Genomic DNA, 23070 nt, shown 5'->3' on the forward strand with positions numbered 1-23070 from the left:
CACGACTTGCTTTGATGGATGGGACATCAGTAGAGTCGATGAAGGAGATGTGTTTTGATAATGGGGCTTTGTCTGCTTGTATTTCTGTTATTGTTAGAAAAAGAACATTCCTTGAAAGGCTTGCTGATCCAAAGACGACATGCAAGCAGATCAGGAACATACTGCAGCCTGACAGCTTGACAAGGTGGCCAAATGCAGCTTCAGCAAGCTGAATTTTGCTGACCATGAAATCACGAATGTGAGGGGAAAAAGACACTCATTATTGTGCACCACTGAATTTGTGGGTGTTTATTACACCACTGTAGACAACAAAGCACTCTGTGGTTAAATACTTTTGAGAATTGCTTCATAATATGCTCTTTATTTTTGAGATTTATAAAGCATATGAAATACTAAAGTCTCTGGAAAGATAGTTTTTTAACTTCATTTAATTTTTTTCCAGACTTCTTTGAACATTGAATCCTTTATTGGTATGTTAAAAAAAATCTTAGCTGACATTTGACCTAATTTTTCTCTGTTAGAGAATTTTTTTTTTGATTGAAGAAAACACTCTTGAAAGATAGAGGCACATGGTGATTTATAGCATCTTGATAATGAAATTTAAGAACTTTCAATGCATGATCTAAATGGAAGAAATTTAGATATTAAAGATTTACATTATCATGCATAACAATATGAAAAGAATTTTAAATCTCTTTCTAGTGGACTGGATAGAAAGGGGTTTGGAAGACTTTGCCACCGGGAGAATATAGATATAAATAAAAGATTACCTTAGTAGAGAAAGAGATGGGGTTGGATGGTAGTAGGCAGGCTGAAGGTGAAGGTGAGGAGCAGCTGGTAATGAGTTCCTTCAGATGGAAATGGCCGGGAAACTTGCAGAACAACATTCATTATTCAGTTCTAAATTCCCCTCCCATCTGTGCAGTACTGTAAACCTCCTAAATTTTCTACAGTATCTTTACTAAAAGTCTGCTGCCCATACTCTGTATCAATTTTAGAAAATGAAGAAAAAAAGAAAACAGATGAGTTGGGTGCGGTGGTACACACCTATAATCCCAGACTCAGGAGTTTGAGACAAGAGAATCATGGGCTCGGGCTGGGGATGTGGTTCAAGCGGTAGCGCGCTCGCCTGGCATGCGTGCGGCCCAGGTTCGATCCTCAGCACCACATACAAACAAAGATGTTGTGTCCGCAGATAACTAAAGAATAAATATTAAAAATAAAAAATTTCTCTCTCTCTCTTAAAAAAAAAAAAAGAGAATCATGAGCTCAAGGACAGCCTGGGCAACTTAATGAGTTGTCTCAAAAAAAAAAAATAAATAAAATAAAATAAAAAACGGTTGGGATGTGGCTGAGTGGTGAAGCACCCCGGGTTGTATCTCCAGTACTGCAAAATAAAACAACAAAACCCCAAACCAAACAAAACAGAAAACAGGTCATGTTTCACACTTGGAGTGCTGTGGTGCAGAGAAGAGTGAACACAATTATGGGAAATGTGCACAAATATAAATAATGTATTAGTGGAAGCAGGATGAGGAGGAGCCATGCAAATGTAATAGTGAACCCTTGCATGCCTTCAAAATTTTGAGGAGGGTTCTAGACTTTATACTGCACAAAGGGTAGGAAAGGTAGCAGAGATGTTAGCCTGAACACTAGTTTGCGCAGATATCTGTGTGCTCTTGTGCATTTCCTGGCATCTCTTGCAGTTATGTTGAGCGCATGTGACTTGCTTCTGGTCACTGGGATGTTGGGGTGAAGAAGATCGCTTCCAGGCTGTCCTTGGTTCTCCTCTACACAGTCTTCCCTTTGCTGTGTCCTGCACTAGCTATACCCAAGTCCACCAGCTCCAAAGGGCATAGCTATGAGACTCAGCACCACCTAAACCACACTGTGTTTTTCATGAATTAGAAATAAGTTTATTTTATAAGTCACATTGTGTTACTGTTATTTGTTAACACAGGATAGCTTGGAAGACTTTTTCATTTAGAGAGCTCTGACATGCATATGCATGAGAGTGTTCATGATCATTAAAAAAAAAAATCCCCTTGGGCAGAAGGGGCTGTGCCCAGGGCAGAGTCCTCTAGCAAACAGGGTATGCAGGACAGACAAAATGTACTGTATGACCTGAACACCTTTCTAATCCTCTGTTTACTCCTCAGTACAATGAGGAGTCTCATTCTCTCTCTATCCCATAGGGCTCTTGTGAAGATAGATGAAGGGAATGATTTGAAATGGTTAAAGGCACTCTTCAAGTATTGATCTTATTATGTTGACTTTCTTGCATTTTCTTTTTTTTTTTTTACACAGAGAACAGAGAGAAAAGAAATGAAAATCCCTAGATGATGGAAAGGCTTTTTCTCCAAGGGAAAGTCTGTCCCTTGGAAGCTCTCTGGTCTTGCCCTCCCGTTTCAACATATCTCCCAGCACCGGTGCAACTGTCGAACCATGATGGGATTGAGGCCAAGGGAAAAATCAGTAATGCTGTGCGGCCTTTATTTACAATTTTTATATTTGTTTATCTTAGACTATATTGCATTGATTTTGATTTTTTAAAGTATTATGCTAAAATATTATTTATCTTCTATACTGAGGTTTTTGTTGCCACCTTATTTTTTGCACTTGAACCAACACCTATATACTTTATCCTGAGTCCTGGACTTGACTTGCCTCATATAGGTTGAGTAGTGCTAATATGAAAATTTGAAATTCAAGTTTTTGAGTACCTACCTGAGGACACAAGTGGAAAATTCCACACTGAGTTCATGTGACAGGTCACAGTCAAAACATAGGTGTATTAAAAATACGGTATAAAATTAACTTTAGGCTGTGTGCATAAGATATACCTGAAATATAAATGAATTTCAGATTTAGATATGTGTCCTATCTTCTATATATGTCACTATGTACATGCAAATATTTGAAAATATGAAAATGTCTGATTTCTGATATGTCCCCAGCATTTTGGAATCTGTACCATTCTGAGCTGTCATCAAAGTGCCAATTATTGCATTAGGAGTCGTCCCTGGGATCATCTAACTGTGGATGTTTGGTCATGCTGATCCCTCTTCCTACAGAGCTTGTCAACATTCCTCCATCCTAGCAGACTGTCAAAGCCCATCTCTGGGTAGCCTTCCCTGATCTCCTCCACCTGTAAGTAACTGCACCCTACACTGACTCCCCATGGCGCATGATTCACATTTTGCTTAACAGTTTAACTTAGTACTTGTCATCTTGAACGATAGATGATTATCTCACCTATTTGTTTGCCTATTTCCAACAGGCAGATGTTGTGTGTGTTTTGTATGTGTGTTTCATTTTTTTAAAATTCTGTTTGTTCTTTTAGTTACACATGACAGTGTATTTTGACATGTATACAAACATGAAGTATGTCTTATTCTAATCATTCTTCATTTAGAATTCTTAGCACAGTGGTGAATTGATGGACCAGGCGGCCCCATTTTCTCTTGGTTTCATAATTGTCAAAGAGGAGATTTATTCTGTTCTTTCTCATCTTGTTTTCTTTTATGAATTGAGAACTGTTGAAATTCAATTTAGCAAAATGCTTATGAATTGGAGGATTACAAAAAAAAAAAAACCAACAACTCATGGTGTCAAAGAGGTGGAGAACTGGCAAAGGCCATATCAATAAGAAGAACTTGCCCAATCCCCCTCTGGATAACATCCCAGGCTTTTGTTTTCCTTCTGGTTTCATTTGTGTTTAAAGGAAAAAAAAAAAAAAAGGCAGGGGGGAGCTTAATGAAACCTCTGACTCCCAGAAAGGGCAAATAAATGACACAATGAATGCATCCTGTTGAGGTCTCTCTGCAGGGTGCTCTGTTGACCCTCCTAATTCTGTGGATCAAAGCCTCCCTTCTGTCAGAATATAGCCACACTGGTGAGGGTGACAATTGGCATCCTTTGTGACCTTGCTCTGATTGGAGAAATTAAAGCCAGAGACATTTAGTTCCTCCTGGGACTATGCAGAATTGGGATTGTTAATTTCAGACTCCACTCTGGGTATTTGTTAGGGCTTTGGGAGTTGGGACTGGGAGGGAAGGCTTCTTTCCTCCGAAGTGAGATCTACCAGGTGCTTTGTGAGGAGTCCATGTGAGCAATAATTGTCTTTCCTTAGAGATCACTTTACTGACTGGGGACCTCAGGGCTTTTCTAGCAAATATTAGTGTCTCTTCCTAAAGGGATATATGTTAGAGTGGGGTGTCTACCTCTGCCTGGAATAGAACAAAAGCAAGGGTGAAGAATGTATCCTAACCAGACCTAGCAGGTCATGGAAACAGAGAGGAAGAGAAGAGAGTCCTTGACAGAACAGTGCTGCCTAGAAGGCTCTAGAGAACCATACAGTCCAGAAACAGTCGGGCAGCTAAGGCATTATTGTCCCCACGTTGATTCATACATTGCAGGCATGTGTGTGAGGGGGTGTGGGAGGAGAGAAGGCCACTGAGGATCCAAGAGACTGGCTCCGATCATAACTGAGCAGACATGGAAGTGCAAACGGATCCACCCCGACCTCCTGCTGTTCCGTGCACACAGGTCCCTCCACACCCGTGGGACCCTTCTCCAGAGAGCGAAAGAGAAATGACCTTTTAGAGACTAAGGAAAAATAGTGGACAAAGGAGAGGACCAGCTAGGTAAATTCAAAGTGGAATTCAGGTGAGAGAACTGACCTGGTTCTTCTGGTTCTTTGTTCAATTCAGGTCACCAGATCCAATTTCCTTTATTTACCACGTTCCCCAATAGGTCAGTCCAACACTGCTCTAGCTGCCAAAGTCTTATGCTTTAAAGATGATCAATGCCTCCTCTATCCTGTTACACTGTAAGTCTGCCAAAGGACGTTCTATCCCTTAGTCCAAAAGCCTCCACCAGCCTTCAGATACTCATAGGCTGCAGTGCAGGCATCTGTGCTTGTTGATTTAATGGTGGGCACTTCCTGAGTAGGGGCTGTTGGAAGAGCCCTGGGAAGCATGTGAAATCTCGTGGCATGGTAAACAGCACTTCTGGGTGCAGCTTTGGCCCTAATGAGGGTTGCTTCATTTACTAGTTGTGCTGTCTTCTCCATCTTACCTAAACTCTTTTTGCCTCAGTTTCCTCATCTGTAGAATAAGGATAAGAGAATCTCCTTTTTCATAAAGTGATTATGGGGATTAAGCGAATTAGTATGCAAATCACATAGAGTAGTGTGTATATTGTTTTCTGTTATTAAGAACAATAGGAAAAAAAGAAAATTAGAGTTTTCTTTCTTTCTTGTTTTAAATATTGTTTTTGACAAATGCTGAATGTTTTCTCTGATATAAGGAGGCTGAGTGGGGTAGGGAGGGGGAGATGGGAGGAATAGGCAAACTCTAGATAGGGCAGAGGGGTGGGAGGGAAAGGGAGGGGGCAGGGGGTTAGCAAGGATGGCGGAATGTGATGGACATTATTATCCAAAGTACATGTATAAAGACACAAATTGGTGTCAACATACTTTATATACAACCAGAGATATGAAAAATTGTGCTGTATATGTGTAATAAGAATTGTAATGCATTCCGCTGTCATTTTTTTTAAATCAATAAAAAAAGAAAAATAAATAAATATTGTTTTGAGACAGTGTCTTACTCTGTTGCCAAGGAGGCTGGCCTTGAACTCATGCGCTGAAGAAATTCTCCCTTCTCAGCCTCCCCAGTAGCTGGGATTACAGGCAAGACCATAGAGTTTTAAAAAATCAATTTTTGGTAAAAACCAAGAGGGTTAAATATGATAGCAGATATTAAGTTAGCATATTGTTAGTTTGAAGATAGACATGTAAACTCAAGAATGGCTTATGACCTTCATGATTGTTCATCAATTTTAGTTAGTTTTATTCTTAGGCATTTTCTGTTGGCCAACAGAAAAATAAAGTCAATAAAATAAAATAAAAAATAAAACTTGAACATGTGCATGGTGCCTTTCCATTTGCAAGGGGCTTCATATCTCATTTGATGGCTTTTCTGTGGAAACATCTCAAGCCCTTGCCATGTGCTGACCTCCGAGGGCCCTGCACTGACTGGAGGAGGTAACCCCAGAGACTTTAAGAGTACTCCTGAGCTGAGGTTTGAAGGCAGCCCAAGAGTTGGCAAGAACCCATGGGTGAGAAGGATAAGGTATACCAGGCAAGTATTCTGCCAAAAGCACAGAGATGTGAGAGAACATGGTGGATCAGAGAAATCCTGCTAACTCAGTGTGGCCGGAGAGACTGTGGGAGGATGTGACATGGGTGTAACATCTCAGAAGTAAGAAGAGGCATGAGGAAGTAAATGGAGGAGATTCCAGGGGAGAATTCCCATACTAGGGAGTCTGAGCGACACCCTATCCACGATGGGATACCATGGCAGGGTTTTTAACAGGGGAATGTGATATGATCAAAGTCTTAAAAATACTGAGATTTTTAACTGATGTTTCAAGAATTCACAAGAAGTGAATCTGATGGCAGGGAGAACAGTCAGTTCCATGGCTGCTGTTAATGCAGACAAAAGATGAAGAGGATGGGAAATAAAGGAGGACCTGTGGTCATGGAGGAAAAGGGTGGCCTCAGGGTAGGTGAGAGATGATCAGTCAGCTCCCGTTGGAGCCATACGCAAATTTTGGCTCAGAGTGATTATCTGACTCTTGGAGCTCACGCAGCTCTTTGGCAATGAAAGTGGGAGAATATGCACCCCTATTCTGAAATGTATACCTGTATCTTTTGTTCTTGACATGCTTAGATGACTCTAGACCACGGAACTTGCTTGAAGGCGGGAGTTCAGATAGGTCATTTCTGAAACCCCTCATAGCACCTGCCATGATCTGTCCACGGTGCATGTTTAGTAAATGTAAAGTAGACATGCAGGGAAATCCTATTTGCAGCTTCCTAACTTGCTTTTCATGCTTTTCTCCTCAGGCACCACTGGCTCATGGCAGAGACCAATCTCACCTTAGTGACCGAATTCCTCCTGATCGCATTCACCGAATATCCTGAACGGGCATTCCCTCTTTTCCTCTTGTTTTTGTGCATCTATCTCATCACTCTGTCGGGGAACTTGGGGATGATCATTCTCATCCGCATGGACCGCCGACTCCACACCCCGATGTACTTCCTTCTGCGTCACCTCTCTTTCATGGACATCTGTTACTCGTCTGTCACCGTTCCCCAGACAATGGCCGTGCTGTTGGAGCACGGGGCAGCCTTATCCCACACACGCTGTGCCGCTCAGTTCTTCCTCTTCACCTTCTTTGGTTCCATTGACTGCTACCTCCTGGCCATCATGGCCTATGACCGCTATGTGGCTGTGTGCCAACCCCTGCCCTATGTCACCATCATGACGCAGAAGGCCCAGCTGGGTTTTGTGTCCGGGGCTTACGTGGCTGGTCTCTTCAGCGCCTTGGTGCGGACCGTCTCAGCCTTCTCTCTCTCCTTATTCGGGAATGGTGAGATCGACTTCATTTTCTGTGACCTCCCTCCTCTGTTGAAGCTGACCTGTGGGGACAGCTACACCCAGGAAGTGGTCATTATCCTGTTCGCCATTTTTGTCCTCCCCGCTTGCATGGTGGTCATCTTGGTGTCCTACCTGTTCATCATCGTGGCCATCGTGAGGATCCCTTCAGCTGGAGGCCGGGCCAAGACCTTCTCTACCTGTGCCTCCCACCTCACTGCAGTGTCCCTCTTCTTTGGCACTCTCATCTTTATGTACCTGAGGGATAACTCTGGCCAGTCCTCGGGAAAAGATAGGGTGGTGTCTGTGTTCTACACGACCGTGATTCCCATGTTGAACCCTCTCATCTACAGCCTGAGGAACAAGGGAGTGAAGGAGGCACTCAGGAATATTCTCAGCAGAATCCAGCTGTCCTAACCTTGGAGAAGTCTTAGGGTCACCCACTCTGTAGGGCCAGCATTCTGGGCCATACCTGTTATAACAGGTAGAATGGTCGAGTGAGGCCCTCATGGTGCAAAGCATAAAGAGAACCAGGACTTTCAGCGCCAGGGAGAGGAAGGAAGAGAAGGAAAAGTTGGGCTGAGAAAAGAGTGGAACAAGAGCTATGACTCCCAGGACAAGCGGCAACAGAATCTGAAATTAAATCCTGGGTCATCCAGATACGGCACACCTCACTGCTCTGTGATTGTAGAACAAGATTATATTTACTTTGCAAAATTTTCTATGGAAGATTTCCACCGTATAGAAAAGTTAAAAATAATCTATAGTAAGCTCCTAACACTCAGTACTTGGATTCTGTCATTGCTAATATTTGGCTATATTTACTTCATCCCGTATGGATAATCCATCCATTAATTCATCTATCCATCAATTCATCCATCAACCAGCCTTGTTGTTTGAATAATTTCAAGGTGAGTTGCAGATATTGGCATTGTCCTTCATCCTTATGCACCGCAGAGTCAATGCTACCAATTAGGATTCGATATTTAGATTCTATTCATTTTTAATGACTGAGTTAAGGTAGTTTGGTGGCCCAGTTACTAAAGCTGACCCTGCTGAATGAATCCTTCAGATCCTGGTTGTGGTTCCCAGGGATGCTTCACACGAATCTCTAGATGACAGCCACCCGTGATAACATGCCTGTCAGTTGCTCTCAGCACTGGAAACACACCCTATTATTTCTTCTATCCCACCTGTCCCAGCTCCCTAGTCATGTTGCAGACCTGAGAAGCCACTTGGTGAATTTTTACTATTCCCATTGCCCATAATGGTATCACATGCATGGGCTCTGTGCTGTCAGAGCTTCGGTCCCTGGAGGGGTGGTGGGGAGGCATCCCAGCCTGTCCTGCTTTTCTGTATGCTGCACCACCTCAGGCTGCACCCAAAGCCTCCTAAAGGGTATTGGTTCTTGATCTTCACTTCTCCAACCACAGGTATCTTGTCTCAGTCAGTTTCCAGTTGCACTGGAAAGCAACAGTCCCATCTACTCATTTTCTTTGATTGTTCATTTCCAAAACTCAAACTCCTTCTCTCCCTGCTACCTGGAATACCAAATAAACAAGATCCTGGTTGAACAAACCATGTGCAGAATTCTGGGAGGTGGAGGATGACGGTATCTAAGAAAGAGATGATTCAAAACTCAGTTCCACAGAATAGTAACAGGATTTCAAAGTGGAAGAAGCAGATTTTATGAAAGGTGGAAGATTCAGAGAACACAGTCCCAGGGATACTCAATTTGAGATCATGTAGTAAAATAAAACACATAGAAATCTTCAAAGACATTATGTTTCTTTTTAGAGGAAAGGATATTTTAAAACAAATATTATAATTTTTATAAGAAACATTTTAAATTTTTAATAGAGTTTTGTCTGAGAATTAATGCTTAGGCTGCAAATGCATAGCTCCATCAAAGGGCATGATTAACATATAATTCAAGTGTCCGTGTGTTACAGTGGTAGACAACCTTAAGCAAGAAGTTGGAGATCTTGAGTTAGTCATAGGAATTTCCCTTCTTGTTATGGTTTTTACATGAAATGTCCCCAAGAAGCTTACGTGTGAGACAATGTAAGAAAACTTAGGGGTGAAATGGTTCGGTTAGGAGAGCCTTAACCACATCAGTGTGATAATCCTGATAGGGATTAACCTGGTGGTGACTGCAGGCAGGTAGGGTGTGGCTAGAGGAGGTGGGTCACTGAGGATGTGCTCTTTGGTGTTTATATTTTGTCTGTGGTGAGGAGAGCTCTTTCTCCTCGTTGGTGGCGATGTCCTGAGCTGCTTTCTTATACCACGCTCATCTGCCATTATGTTCTGCCTCACCTTGGGCCTAGAGCAAATGAAACTGGCAGTCTATGGACTGAGAACTCTGATGCTGTGAGCATCAAAACAAACATTTCCTCCTTTAATTGTTCTCATCAGGTCTTTTGGTCACAGCAGTGTAAAAGCTGACCCAAACACTCTTCATTTAAAAAGGCAATATTGAGTCTTGGAAAAAAGCAGTACACTGAAGAGTTATTTGCTCCCTTAGAATCTGCCAGAAGGCAGGGGGTACACGATGAATGGAAAGGGAGTACCAAGAGAATGAGTTGTCAGGTCCAAGGATGCACTTCACTGCCTCTTTCTGGTTAAATTTTAAGGAGGCACTTAAAGACTTCTATTCAAAATCAAAGGGTTAAGTGAGAAGGTTGTAGGAACTTGACTATGAAACTCCAAGTTGTAGGTAAGACTCCATTTACTTTTTTTTTTTTTTACTGCGAAAAGAGCTCAGCAAAAGTTGAAAAATGCATTCTATTTATGTATGAAAAGGGACATGAGGCTTAGTTAGGAATAAATTAAGAGTAGTTGTTAATAGGGAGGTCAGTGGGTTGTCGCTTGGGTATGGTGTTAGTATTTCTTTACATCTTTCTGCACATTGTGTTGAACTTATTTAAACAATCTGTGGTTGTTTTTATTCAGTTATTTTGATTCTAAAAGTTCTGCTTTAATAGAAAATGCATGATTGCTGATAACTCATTAAAAATCTGCTTTTGAATCACAAATAGTATCCTAACAGGATCCAGCAATACCAGTTCTGGGTATATATTTAATAGAATTGAAATCATTATCTCCAACATCTGTCCACCCCTGTCCCCATGTTCATTGCAGCCAAGAGGTAGAGGCAACCCAAATGTCCATTGATAGATGAATGGATAAAGAAAAGGTGATATATATGTACAAGGGATACTATTCAGCCCCATGAAAAAAGGAAATCCTACCATTTGTGACAACATGGATGAACACAGAGGACAATATGCTCAGTGATTTAAGCAAGCCACAAAAAGACAAATACTGCAGAACTCCACTTACGTGAAGTATTGAACCTGGTCAAACCCATAGAAGAGAGTAGGATGGTGGTTCCTAGGGTCAGGAGGAAACAGGTAATTGTTTGATGGGTATAATTACAGTAAGACAAATAGGCAAGACAAATAAGTTCTAGAGATCTGTTGTACAACATAGTACCTACAGCTAACGATATGATAGTGTACCCTTTATACTATATTAAGAAGAAAGAAGAAAGGTCTTATCTTAAATGTTCTTAGCACCAGAAATCCAACCAATCAACCAACAAAAACAAAACAAAATACAACACAACAATAACAATAACAACAAACAACCCAGAATACAACAAAAAAAGAAAATCCAAAAAAGAACATGAGAAAAAATTTACACCTTGATTGTAGTATTATGAGTATATTTATATATCCAAACTCAGTAAAATGTTTACATCAAGTAAATGCAATGTTTTTGTGTACCTATTATAACTCAATAAAGTTTAAATTCTGCTTTTGGATATACATGCTTAGGGAAAACTAGGCTATTCAGATTAGGAAACACCATCTACTGGGAAGTTTTGAATGTGGCTATAATATCTAAAAGGAGACTAAAAAGATCTTCTGATGTGAAAGCATGGAAATCCAGCTCAACAAGGGGATGAGGGACATGGTGCCGCACCTGCACCCTGCCTGTCTCATGCCTGGCCCTCGAGTGGCTCCTCACATCACCTTCCTCAGGTGTCTGCCAACATATGGTGCCCTCCAAGGAGAGCTTTACTTTTAGGTTCAGGTCCTTTGGAAGCTGTCAAAGAAGGGGTTTGTTGGTGTCAGGTAGGGTCTTAGAAGACCCTCCCACCATTTTTTACCCACACATCAATGAGATGTTCTGAGGACCACAGTGGAAGAAAAAAGGCCACGGTCCTTCCAGGGAAGTGCAAATCAGCAGATTTTATTTTATTTTGGTGGCAGAAGATGTGAGCAATGTCACATGATTCCGAGGTGCCAAGAAAGGGCATAGTTCCTTTTTAAATTCTTTTTTTTTGTTTCCAAATCCTTTGCTTGAAATTTGCCTGCTTGACCTTTACTGGAGAACACAGGATATGCTGGAAAGAGAGCTGAGTGATGACCGCTACCAACCAGCTGTGTGTCCTTCCACAAAGGAATCCCCTTGTTCTGTATTTCATTTTCTCCATCTGCAAAATGAGGCAGAAAGATGAATAAGGGAATTCTAAGGATCCTTCTGTGGCCTGAGATTTCATATATCTATTGGGGATTTTTATTTCACCAGCACTGGGGCTCAGACCTATGTGATAGGCAAAAACTACCGCTGAGCTACATCCCCAGTCCTCTGTTTGGGCTTTAACTTTGATGACATTTAAGTTACTTGAGAAGGGACCCTTTTGCCAGCCATAAAAGGACTGTCTCAGAACTCTTTCCAGGGATGGGTTTGGATGGAGAGAGAACATTTGAGAACCAGGCAATTAAGTACAGGAATGGGGGCCAAGTCCAAGGAAGGAATGTCCAGAGACAAAAATTTCTACACGTTTTATTCACTCTAGAAGGTCAAGCAGAAAACTTAAAGAAACCCCCAAGCATCAGTGGTCTTTCCAATGCCTTGTTGATGGCAGATAGGATGTGAACGTGAACTTTTAAAGCACCCACTAGTGGTAGACCTTTCAGTTCTGCCACCTGTCACCAGCTCTGTGGGATTCCTAAAGCACAGGGCAGTAGCAATTGCTCTGACCCTCCCTGCCATTTTGTGGTGAAGATCTATTCTTTTGTGTTCTCAGAGCAGCATCTTTCTAATATTGGAAATGCTCCTTCCTTAATTCTAACCAAATGGTTCACAGGAGTACTTCCATCTCCCTATAAATACCATCCTTCTAGTCTTCACTGATTGGCCAACATTGGCCAATCCCTGCCTCCCATTTCTTGGCCTTCTGCCATCCGAAAGGATTTTTTTTTGTTTTAATTTTGCACTATAACAACTGGTTTTCATCTTCTTTGTTGTATGTAAAGTATGGGAACAACCAGAGGGATTTTCCCCCTCCCTAATTTGTGGAAGAAGTAGGTTTAGGAAGAAAATAAAGCTGATATTCAAGAGAAAATTACAGACAAAAGAGAAATTTTTGCTCAATCCAGGAGTTGCTGGTCTCAGTTGTACCCCAGGCTTAGCTGCATCCTGGCCCATCCTTTAAATGATGTTGAGAAATTTCTGGTGTACACTTGAAGAATTCAGGATATTCCGGTAAATTCTATGTGTTCAAGTTATACTAGGTTCTGGGCTTCTGTCATTTGCAACTAAGATCTCATTAAGAAACCCAAGGGCTATAGGTCCTTCTCCCTCATGGTCTCATTCTCCATGCCCATAAAGTAAAGGGTTGGACTGGATTCCTGAGTTCCTTCTGACTCCACCCTTCTGTGAGGTTCAGATGTGGAGACTCTGAGAAAACTTTGAGAAACCTTATAATGAAACAATTGAAGAAACTCATCTTGGAACTATTTGCCTCTGGGAGTGTTTTGGGGCTAGGGGTCAGATATGCATAGAATTGCATCAAGATGAATTAACATGATTATCTGGTCATTTTTATTTGGGGCATCTTCTTTGTTTGTGAGCAATAAGGGCCCACTGGGTAAAGTGCTGGATTATCAGTCATGGATGACAATCAACTTAATTGAGCCAACCACTAACAATCTTCCTATTTGGTGGCCTGGAACAGTTTGCCTGTGAATCGGAAAGCCTGGGTCATTTGACCTCTAATATTCCTATTAGTTCTAATAGCTGTGAGAGACTATAAAAATCCTGCAGTTCTAGAATATATAAAGCTAAAGCAGGAATTCCAATAATGAATTGAGAGAGAAGTTTTTGTGGCAGGATAATTCCTTCCAAAGTTCTTCCAAGGCAAATTTATTGGTACTAGGTGTCCCTCAGCCTTAAATTGGCATGAGATCCACCCAAGTATGGATGGGGCAAGATAGTGACCAGGGATCATAAAGTGAGAATTGAAGATATGTCCTTCTTATATCCTTCCTAGTATCCCCTCCAAGTCACAAGTCACAACTTCTGGGCTCCAGGGAACAGATATCCACTTAGAGCAGATCTTCTTTTTGGAAGAAGAGAGGGTTATTCTTTGCAACCAACTCAGATCAGGTCTTGGACCTGTCTGATGTACTATGTCTAGGAAGGTGAGACTACATGTGAATAGGTGAGTCTGAGTCCTTGCTATCAGCAGTGGCTGTGGTGATAGTCTGCAGAATAGAGCAGGGACCCAGGAAAGTACCCAAGAATTTCCTATCACTATCTACTCACCTGTAGCTTCATGCCATCTCTAAACCAAGACCCTTTCTTTCCAAAAGTCTAGAAGGAAAATACAGACATGCAAGACTCCCTCAACCACTTCCAACTGTGGAATTTAGAGACCATTTTGTGAGTGTTTGCAGTATGGCATAGGAGTTAAGAGTGCTCATTCTGAGCCGGACTGCAGGATTCAAACCTTTGGCTCTTTCTGTGGGAATATTGGGTATCCACTTAAGCACTCATCTCCTATAAATGGGAGTAATAATAGTATGCAAGTCATGGGATCATTGTGTGGATTAAATGAGCTAGTGTATCAACCAATCAATCCATCCATCAATCATCTATTTTAGAAGAGTGAAGAGGCGTGCTATATAGATAGTAAGCAGTTAAAATAGTCTTTGCTATTATTATCTTGTTGGATTTTCCTTCAAACTTTTATTCAGAGTTGTAGGTTTTAGGAAAAAATAATCTAAACTTCTTTTACTTTACTTTTATGGGTCCTAATACAATGTGTGAAAATGTGACGAAAACTCATTTTGGAGGTTCATTTTCTAGAGCCGGCCACATGGTGGCTGAATCAGCTTAATAATCATTTTAGTTTGCTTTTATATTAAGCCATTTAAGTTCATTTCATTTAACAGACAAATGATAAGTGTATTTGTTTATGTGTATGATGTGATGTTTTGATCAAAATAAACATTGTGAAAAGATTCAATCAACCTAATTAAGTAAGTTGAATTCATTCAACTTGATTCAATGCTTCCTGAAAGCAGGGTCTCAGTGGTCTCTGCAGCCTGGGGAAGGGGTGAGTATGTCCAGGGTTGTTCATGAAGTAGAACTGAGGGACTCAGCCATGGGATCCACTTCCTGATGGAAGAGGACACCTTTCTTAAAGGGCAAGGTGGTGTCACTTCCATAGCTCCTGGGGGACCTGTCAGGAAGGGTGTTCTTCCCCCAGATTCCCTCCCAATTCCTTTCCCAGTAGGAGCAATTGCTCTTGGGGGAACCAGTCTCACAGAGACTTTAAGGAGGCAGATCCTGAGATGAATCATTAGGAGACGCTGTTTCTTAGAATAATTGCTGCTTTGCTGCTTGGCATTGGGACAGTTTCTGAGCTTCTTTAGAGCTTTACTAAAGAGCATCCATCCTTAGGAACTCTGGTTTTGTGGGATGCTAATAAAAAAGAAGTTCTGTGACTAAATAATTTAGAGAAATCATGGTTTAGATAAAGTTGATGAGGTTTCTTAATTATAGGACTTTACCTATCTTCAAATGTGCTGTAATTCAATATGACTCTCCATATAGGAATATAGCACAATGCGGTTTCCAAGCTCCAGATGTCCCAAGACACCTGGTGGTATGCAGGAGCCTTCTGTTAGTAGTTCTAAACCTTGCTGCACATTGCAGTCACCAGGGAATGATGTTGGGCTCCTATACTCAGATACTCTGATTTAATTATTCAGGGGTACAACTGGGGCCTTGGGATTTTATTATTATTTTTAATTAAAAAGAATTTTTCTTGATACCAGAGATTGAACCCACAGGCACCTAACTACTGAGCCAGACCCCCAGCCCTTTTTATTTTTTGAGACTTAATCTCACTAAGTTGCTGAGGGCCTCCCTAAATTGCTGAGGCTGGCTTTGAATTTCAATCCTCCTGCCTCGACTCCTGAGCTGCTGGGATTACAGGAACTTGCCATTGCATCTGGCTGTGCCTTGGGATTTTAGAAACTCCCCAGGAGATTCTTATGTGCAGATAGCTTGAGAATTACTTCCCTGAAGTCGTCTTGCCTTGAGCAACTTCCGGATGGGCTTAGTTGACAGAGTGTTGGCCTGCTTTGAATTATTGTTTTGCCACCAAGAACCTTCCTGGTTATCTCTGTATCTAGGTTTTAAAAATTTTTCGTAAGACCAAAAAACATCAAAACTCTCTCAGTTTTCCTACAAGGAAGGAAGACATCACTGGGACTTTGGAGCAATCAGGCTCTTCAAGAACACGTCTTTATTATTTTCATTTGGTTTATTGCACAGGGTTCCTTTGCAGCCTGGGGAAGGGGTGGCAGAAGGTCAAGTGGGGCAAGAGCTCCCCAAAATGCTCCTCTAGACACTGTCTCTAGATATAGTTTTTGAGGATTAATTCTATCAGGTCGCCTGGGGTACCCATTAACAATGTAGCTTCCTGCTCCCCATAAGAGATGCACTGTCCCCAAACCCATCGTGTGGGACACTGATATTCACATGGTAGACAAATTCCCTGGGTAGCTCTTATGCATACTGAGGTTTCAGAACCAGAGCCCTGGTGCAGAATGTGGTCATCATCAAGTGTGTTCTGTTTCTCTGAAGGAAGTCTGCTCACAGCTCACTCGCACCTGCCTCCGTCACATGCCATCTTGTGACGCCCCACTTGCACCATCCTCTGCTTCTGCCACATGTCAATGTTCAGTCACCAGTTCCAGCTGGTCCCGGTGATAGAGAGCAAAAGTGCATGCTACTGAGACATAGGAGGGCTCCAAGGACAAAGCAGGAAGGAGGCAAGACTAGAAATGAGCCCCATCAGACCCTGCTGAGGCATGGCAAGACACAGGAGGGGGCTTTGGGAGTTTGAAATGAAAGAGAAATCTTCAAAGGTATTAGAGCCCTTGTTAGGAAGTCACAAAATCACCTTCCCCTGGAGAGTCACCTCAGGAACCAATTAGAGGTACCATGCTGGGGCGGTGAATATAAGAAGTGCCACCAGCAGGGGTGAGGGCTGGAGAGGAAGCAGGGGGAGAAAGGCTGGTCTCCTAGCCCTGCTGACTTGGGGTGGGTCTGCAAAACCTCCCAGGAAATGCTAGTGTCAGAGATGTATTGCTTTGTCAAGGGTGAGAGGAGAGATTCCAAGAAGTGAGAACAGGGGATAGAGGTACTAGAAATGACCCCATGTCTATCAGGTTCCTGTGACTGTGGACACAGGCTGCACCGTTGCTTACTGAAAGGGAACACAGGCAAGGTAATTAAGCCCAGGGAGGAAATGTGACTTGCCCAGGGTTTCACACTTGATGTGGATGAACCACAACCCAAGTGTCCTCTGGATTCCCAGGTTACAAGCAGAGGAAACAGCAAACAGAGGATGAAGACACCAGCAAAGTGGAATTTGGGTAAGGACAGTTCAAGCCCAGCTGATGGCCTGCAGGGCCAACTTCTTGTCTTTGTTATTATCCTTTTCGGGTGAGCTCAGCATTGGCCTGACTGCTGGTGCCCAAGCTATTCAAACATGACCAAGGTGCTCCTGACAGCCTTGTGCTAGAACTCCATCAAGGACCCCCAAATCTATCAACCCAGACTCCTGTCCAATAGCACTCCGACAACATCAGATTGCAAAAGCATTTCTGCTTCCTCCTGATTTCAAATTTGTATGCTGTTTATTATCAAGTTTCTTCCTTTATTAGAGTCTTTGAGAATAACTGAAAAATGCTTCTGGAGCTTTTTTAGGTGCCTAAAGGAGCTTATGTTTGCTGTTGTTTCCAGGGTTAATGCTAGTGTGTGTATATATTTATATAATGCCTCAGTAAACCAGCCAGCTCTAATGAGGATAACAGCTGTTTGTTAAACATTCATGTTTGTAAACTGAGAATAGATTTATTCCTATAAGCAGAGCCCATTGCTGATTGCTAATGAATGTTTTTTTTTGTTCATAGAATATTAATTTTCCTTCCTTAAAGTTTTCACTTAAAATTGTAAATAGCCCACATATATCCGTAGAATGCTTTTCACTTTTCAATGTGCATTTACATCTGTTTTAATTTATGCATTAGCTCCTAAGCAGGGCAGATACTACGATCACCTTTTGGCAGAGGAAGAAATTGAGGTCGAGAGAGGTTAAGTGCCTTGGTAACATCAAACAGCTAATTGGAAAGCGAGTTGCAAATACAAGATCTGACTTGTAACCTAGAGAATCACTTGCTTTCCATTCCCACTATAATAGAACCATTCATCACTTGTTATATTACCTCGAATTCTCAACTTGCTCATGTCACCCTGAGATGGCAAAGTGTGTTGAAGTCAAATGACGACATGTCAGACACTCAATTTAAGCTTTATTACTTGAAATGACTTGAACTTCTCTGGAGGGGTCTCCTCCTCTGGCTCCTGGATGGCTGAGGTGAATCACACTTTGGTGACTGAGTTCTTCCTCGTTGCCTTCACTGAGCATCCCGAGTGGGGGCTTCCCCTCTACCTGGTGTTTTTGAGTTTCTATCTCACCACTCTGCTGGGGAACGCTGGGATGATCCTCCTGATCCACAAAGATCGCCGACTCCACACTCCCATGTACTTCTTCCTCAGCCACCTTGCCTTTGTGGACATCTGCTACTCCTCTGTCATCGTCCCTCAGATGCTGGCCGTGCTGTGGGAACACGGCCTGGCCATCTCCCAAGCTCACTGTGCCACTCAGTTCTTCCTCTTCACCTTCTTTGCTTCTATTGACTGCTACCTCCTGGCCATCATGGCCTATGACCGCTATGTGGCCGTGTGCCAACCGCTGCTCTACGTCACCATCATGACTGAGAAGGCCCGCGTGGGCTTGGTAGCTGGGGCTTATGTGGCCGGTTTTGCCAGTGGCTTCATTCGAACAGTGACGGCCTTCACTCTCTCCTTCTGCGGGAACAATGAGATTGACTTCATTTTCTGTGACCTCCCTCCTCTGCTAAAACTCACTTGTGGGGACAGCTACACCCAGGAAGTGGTGATTGTCGTGTTCGCCATTTTCGTGATGCCTGCCTGCATCCTGGTCATCTTGGTGTCCTACCTGTTTATCATCGTGGCCGTCATGAGGATGCGCTCCGCTGGAGGCAGGGCCAAGACCTTCTCCACCTGCACCTCCCACCTCACTGCTGTCGCTCTCTTCTTTGGAACCCTCATCTTCATGTATCTGAGAGATAATTCAGGCCAGTCCTCGGAGGGCGACAGGGTGGTGTCTGTGCTCTACACAGTGGTGACTCCAATGTTGAACCCCCTCATCTATAGCCTGAGGAATAAGGAGGTCAAGGAGGCAGTTATGAAATTCTTGAGCAGATCAAAGGTTTCCAGAAGGCCCTAGCCAGACCCCTGTGAAATATGTCATTTCCCAGTTTCTCCATCCTTCCCGTCATTTCTCAAATGTCACCTTCTCAGGAAGGCTTTCCTGCACTATTCTAGTAAAAAATCGCACCTAATTACACTCTGACTTATTATCCTATGTAATGTTTGTCATAAATGGACATACTAGATGTTTTATATGTTTGATATTGTCTGATACTCACAACTGGAAAGTAATTGACATGAGACAAACATGTTTTCATACTCAGGGCTTAGCAAAGAATGGAGCACATAAAAAGCCCTCAATAAATATTTGTTGAATGAATGAAGCTTCAGTGTCTACCTTCAAATTTCATCTTCTTCAGTCCTTAGTTTCTTATCTGCCCTATGGGTTTACTTACTTAATAAGTCTTTTTTTTTTTTTTTTGAGCATCTTATGCACGAATGGGTAGGGACCATGTTTGTCTTTATTCACTAATATCTGCTGGCCCCAGTACATTCCCTGACACAGAAGTACATGATGAATTAGGAAAAAATATTTGGAAAAATCATGAAGCTGTCTACAAAGGAAACTTCTGTTTTATTCGAAGGGATTTTCCAAATCCCATTATTTCTTCTCCTTTTGTTTTCCTTCTTTCTCTGTGGCTTGAAATGATAATAATAAAGACTGTAATAATATTAATATATAGCAACTAATGTTTATTCGATATTACCTTCCAGAAATAATAGATTTGCTACAGGAATTACCTTATTTAATTTTAAGATATCCTTATAAGGCACGGTCTCTTATTATTCCTGCAGGTCGACGAAGCACTTAAGCTTAGAGAGGTTGAGCTGTTTTCCCAAGGTCAGCAAGCAAATGGTAGAGTGCCACTTCCACCCAGCCAGAGTCCGAGCTCTTAATTGCCATACCTCCTGTCTCTAGCTGTGATCTACTGCCTGCTCTAAATCACTCAGCCCAGAATTTATTGTTATTGTTCTTTTCTTTTTCCTTTTGTCTGGTGGAGAAAAGGTAAAAGTCCAATCTCTGGAAGTAGAAGGAAGCTGGCATCATTCATTTTATAGCCCAAGTGCTAGTGCTGTGTAATGTGACTGAGTGTGTGTGTGTGTGTGTGTGTGTTCTCGCACATGCACATATAGTTGTGTATGAGAAAGCGAGGTGCGCAGATTAAACAGATGGCAGCTTTCAAACTCTAAAAGGTAAAGATATAGGGGAAAAAAACTGTGCAGGTGGCCACAACATTGGAGTTCACCTGTCAGCTTTCGTGTCTTTGCATCAAACACCTAAAAACTGCTGAATGGGGTGAAAACAATCCAACGTTTGGCCTTTTTTCAAATATCAACTGCTATGTAAGTGTTCCCTCAACACACTGGCTTCCTGTGAGTGTTAGATGTGTTTATGTTGTAGAAAAGTCCTTGAATTTGGCATCATTGTATCCAGTTTATTACTTCTTCGCTGTATGGCTTCAGATTAGTTAGTGCCTTTCAACCTGCTTCTCATCTGTGAAATTCTACTTACAGAGCACTTACCCTGCGTGGGCTTTTCATGTATCATTTATTCTTAAAACCAACTGGGTGCTTGTGGAATAGGAGTGTGCTGATTAGCTCTATAACCATCCATACATGTTACTAAAATGAACGTCCAGGTTTCAGAACACAAAGAGCTGATCTGTGGGGCTTTTTATTTCAGAACTGTCTGGGATAGTCCCTCCTGGTCCCTTGAGCTTTGGAGGTAGACACTTCTACAAGTGGAGAGTTCACTAATAATTTTTAAACTTAACTCTTAAGTTAATGCATCCTAAGCACATGCAAGGCACTATGCTAAAAGCTTTACATGAATCATTGATTTTAGTCCTAGCAAGTGTAATGGAAAATAATTATTATTGACTCCACTTAGCAAAAGAAAAAAAAAACCACTAAGACCAGAAAGGTAATGTGACTTAACTGACTGAACTGAAAGTATGTAGCAAGAAAGTGGCAGACGATGAAGGTTCTGCTCTGAGGCCTCTTACTCCAAAGTGTCTCCTCTTAACTGATTCTGCCTGCTCTGCCCTTTCTTTCTCCAAGGCCCCACATTCTTGAGATTTTCTTCAGAGTGGTCCGGGTTTCAGTTGCACACTTGTTCTCAATGTTCTGTCACTGTGGGCTGCAGTGGGGACATTTTTGAGACTGACATAAATGGAAAGTTCATGAAACTTACCTAGGCACCTCCCATGGGACAATGTGGAAGGTCTGGGGGTATTTTCAGAAAGAGCAGGATTGGTTCAGCTGAACTATGCCTACCAAAGCCTTCCCAGAAAGACCTGTTCTGTCAAAGCTTTTTCCAATAAACAGCTAATCAATATGGTGCCACCATGCAGTCACCAACCTTGCCTTCAAATCTTCTTTTTTGGGCTTAAGGAATCATTGAAGGAATTGAGTTTACTTTCCAAATATGATCATTGCTATTTCTTACTATTTAATACCATGCACAAACATGGAATTGAATATTTGTGTATATATAATTCATTATTTTTGGTTCTATGGTCATCAACCTAAGCTATACTCGAAGGATGTGTCTAAAATCCTTTCTGATTTGCTGACTTAAAAAAGTGGCTTTGTTGAGGTTTAATTGGCATGCAACAAATTGTATATTTAAACAATTTACTATTTGATATGTTTAACAAATGAATATGCTCATGAAACTCTCACCATAATCAAGATAAAAAATGTATACATCATTCTTAAAAATTTTATTATGCCCTACTGTACTTCATCCCTTGTGGCCTTTCCTACTACTCTTTCTCCACATCCCAGAAAAACACTCATCTGCTTTTTGTCATAATACATTGATTTGAATTTCTTACAAAATCATGTAAATTTGGTATAAAGGAATAATGTATAGTTTTTTTCAACTACCACGATTATTTCAAGAATCATTGACATTGTTGCATATGTCAACAATTTACTCCTTATTGCTCAGTATTATTACATCATATGATATACCATGTTTGTTTATCTGTGTATCTGTTTATGGACTTTTGGGTTGTTTCCGGTTTTTGGCTATTATAAATTGTCAATGGAAAACCTTTGACTGGATATATACTTTCCCCTCAAGTATATACCTAGGGGTAGAACGATTGGGTCATAAAGTAGAATGTGTGTACAACTTTCTAGGAATCTTCTGAAATTGTTTTCCAAAGTAGTTGTATCACTTAACATTTGCATCAGCAATGCTCGCGGTGCATAAGAATTCCACTTACTCCAAATTATCATGGACACTTGGCATGCCTAGACCTTTCTTAAAAATCATAGTAAGAAAAGATAACATAAAATCTACCCCTTAATCAATTTTAGAAAAAAAAGGGGGGGAGGGGAACCAAAAAGTGGGGGAGGGTAATTCCATGAAAATAGAAGGGTGATCAGTGGAGCAGAGAAAGGGGATTAATAGGGGAGAAGGAGGGAATGGGAAAAGCTCCCTCATGGGATCAAGGACCCCACCAGAGAAGACAGTTGAGGCGAATTGCTGGGATAACTCAGGTACCCAAAGCAGCACTCTCTGATGAGGCTTCCCAGCACATTGCAAGCTGTCTCGTTCCTCTATGGTAGTGAGTGCACATTTTCCTTTCATCAACCATCTTTTGGATGGTGGAGTATTGAATTAGAGGTTAAGTGTCTTTTCATACCTGTTGGGCATTTGTGAATCTTCTTTGGAGAAATGTCTGTTGCCCACTTAAAAACATTTGATATAAATATTTAAGTGACAAATAAAGATGGTATGCATTCAAGGTGACAGTGGGATGACTTTCACTGAGTTCCCTTTGCACATCTGCCCCAAATCAGTTGTTCATGTGGGGGCCTATTTCTGGACTCTATATTCCATTCCAATGATCTCTCTGTTTTTGTACCAATACCACATGTTGAATACTAATGTATCTCAATTTCAATTAGTGCTAGTCCTTAAACTTCACTATTCTCATGGCCA

At 41.7% G+C, this 23070-nt stretch overlaps 2 protein-coding genes across 2 annotated transcripts; both read left to right on the forward strand.

The window, feature by feature from the left end:
- Positions 1 to 2879: 2879 nt before the first annotated feature.
- Positions 2880 to 9559, forward strand: LOC107135382 (olfactory receptor 9Q1-like). Its single transcript, XM_048787903.1, has 2 exons — positions 2880 to 3150; positions 6914 to 9559. Exon 2 carries the CDS (start codon positions 6927 to 6929, stop codon positions 7860 to 7862), a length of 936 nt encoding a protein of 311 aa, XP_048643860.1. The 5' UTR covers positions 2880 to 3150; positions 6914 to 6926; the 3' UTR covers positions 7863 to 9559.
- An 8156-nt stretch (positions 9560 to 17715) lies between these two features.
- On the forward strand, positions 17716 to 19495 carry LOC107135383 (olfactory receptor 9Q2). The gene has a single exon (XM_015477262.2). The coding sequence runs from the start codon at positions 18184 to 18186 to the stop codon at positions 19126 to 19128; it is 945 nt and encodes a 314-aa protein (XP_015332748.1). The 5' UTR covers positions 17716 to 18183; the 3' UTR covers positions 19129 to 19495.
- The last annotated feature ends 3575 nt before the right edge of the window (positions 19496 to 23070 follow it).

Source organism: Marmota marmota, unplaced genomic scaffold, assembly GCF_001458135.2.
Source record: "Marmota marmota marmota unplaced genomic scaffold, marMar, whole genome shotgun sequence".
NCBI lineage: Eukaryota > Metazoa > Chordata > Mammalia > Rodentia > Sciuridae > Marmota > Marmota marmota.

Excerpts from the sequence above, each read along its gene's own strand:
- LOC107135382 (XM_048787903.1), top strand. The coding sequence starts at position 6,927 with ATGGCAGAGACCAATCTCACCTTAGTGACCGAATTCCTCCTGATCGCA.
- LOC107135383 (XM_015477262.2), top strand. The coding sequence starts at position 18,184 with ATGGCTGAGGTGAATCACACTTTGGTGACTGAGTTCTTCCTCGTTGCC.